This window comes from Vombatus ursinus, unplaced genomic scaffold, assembly GCF_900497805.2.
Source record: "Vombatus ursinus unplaced genomic scaffold, bare-nosed wombat genome assembly UNPS02010788.1, whole genome shotgun sequence".
NCBI classification, from domain to species: Eukaryota; Metazoa; Chordata; class Mammalia; order Diprotodontia; family Vombatidae; genus Vombatus; species Vombatus ursinus.
The window spans coordinates 5042678-5044468 of record NW_020950566.1 but is presented as its reverse complement, the minus strand read 5'-3'; the positions used below and the strand labels follow the sequence as shown (position 1 = coordinate 5044468).

Genomic DNA, 1791 nt, shown 5'->3' with positions numbered 1-1791 from the left:
GATAGATAGATAGATAGATAGATAGATAGATAGATAGATAGATAGATGGAAGATAGATCGATAAAAGAACAAACACTTAGTAAATGCTATGTTCCACACTATACTAAACTAAGCACTGGGGATAAAAATATAAACAAGCAAGAAGGTCCCTGCCCTCAAGGAGCTTACATTTTAATTAGGGAGACAACAGGTAAAGGAGTACTAGAATTTGGAGGAAGGGAAAAGTGAATGTGGGGACAAGATGAGACTTCAAGAAGTGGTGTGGAGGCCAGGGCCCTGGCAAGATAAGGCAAACCACTCATTGACTTGAGCCAAGGGTGCCTGGTGTCTGTTGGAGCGGACATTATCAGAGAGTATGGCCATATCTTGGAGATGTTGGGAAATGTCGTGTTGATGAATTTATGGCGATGAAGTGATAAGTGAAATTGAGAATGTTGAGATGAGAATGTACTATGACTTTAACAGAAAAAAAGTTGAAGTTGTCTAAGGAAATTTCCTTTTCTCCCAGAAAACATACAGAGACTTCCGGTTACAAGGTGTGTTGGAGGGAACACTAAACAGTAAAACCTATGAAGCTCTTCACAGCCGCTTAACTGTGGAGGAGGCCACAGCCTCTGTTTCTGATGGAGGAGGACTTCAGGGCATTACAATGAAAGACAGCGATGAGGAAGAAGAAGAAGAAGGATGAGAGCAAGTAGATTCTCTATTAGTGACTTGACATTGTTAATTTTGTAACTTGTCCTAGTAATTAAAGTTAGGGATTTGACCACATATAAATAATTGTATTTCATTCCACTGTTTAAAAAAAATATTTATAGAAACAGGGTTAAAAAGAAAAAAATGCCAAGATTTTTGGGAGGGTAGGATTATCTTCTTCCTATCCAGTTTGACACAGAGCTGAGTTTTGCTCTCATTTGTGACCGAGATATGTACCTTTCATTTCTTGAATTTAACATTTATTTCTCTACATCCAGTGAAGTATGTCTGCATAAAGCAAAAATATGTACCTCAAATTGTGACCAGAAGTCATTCATCACTGTGCCAATTATTCAGTGCCCTTGTTAAAAGATGGTGTACTTTCAGATTTATAATTTATATGTAAGTTTCCTGTTATGTAGTTAATTTACCATGTTGTGATATGTACTCAATGTTAACCCAGGCTCTTAGTGCTCTCAATTGATATACAGCTATCTTTAGTGGACTAAAAGGACTGCTAAACACACCTACAGTTTAGACTACTTCATGGCCTTGTGTCTTATCCAATTCTGTACATTCATCTTTGCAAGTTTAAGGGATTCCAGGGTGTGAAATAGGGGAGCTGTCATCAACACATCAAACTTCTCTTTCTTTGTGTAACAGCAGGAGCTTGCAGGCAATAAGTCATAAAATGTATCATGAGTACTTCTGTATTTATCAAACTTTGTATAGATTAAAAAAGAATTAAAAGATGTTTTCAATATTTCAAACATCCCAGTCATCTAATGTGCTTTTGACTCAAATTAGGAATGGCATTAGCAATTTGAATGAATGAATGTATTTGACATATTTTTGTAGCAAGAAAAAGTTTATTAAACACTTATGTGAGATCTTAAATTACCTTATTTATCTCTATTCTGAAATTTTTTCTTCTATAGCCCTGAACACAAGGTGTCCCAAAAGTCTTAGTGCAGATTTAAACCGACTTTTGGGACACCCTGTATATAGATAATCATAGAATTTTATAACTTGGAGATTATTTAGTTCAGTTATTTTACAAATGAGGAAACTGAGGCCAACAGTTATGATGGGGGG

General features: G+C 36.0%; 1 protein-coding gene across 4 annotated transcripts in view; it reads left to right on the top strand.

The window, feature by feature from the left end:
- Window positions 1-1577, top strand: part of CADPS2 (calcium dependent secretion activator 2) — a 700135-nt gene extending 698558 nt beyond the window's left edge. For all 4 annotated transcript variants that reach the window (XM_027855139.1, XM_027855140.1, XM_027855138.1 and 1 more), the window contains one exon: window positions 509-1577. In XM_027855139.1, the coding sequence (XP_027710940.1) occupies window positions 509-688 (180 nt within the window). In that variant the 3' untranslated portion in view covers window positions 689-1577. The remainder of the gene's footprint in view (window positions 1-508) is intronic.
- Window positions 1578-1791: the final 214 nt, after the last annotated feature.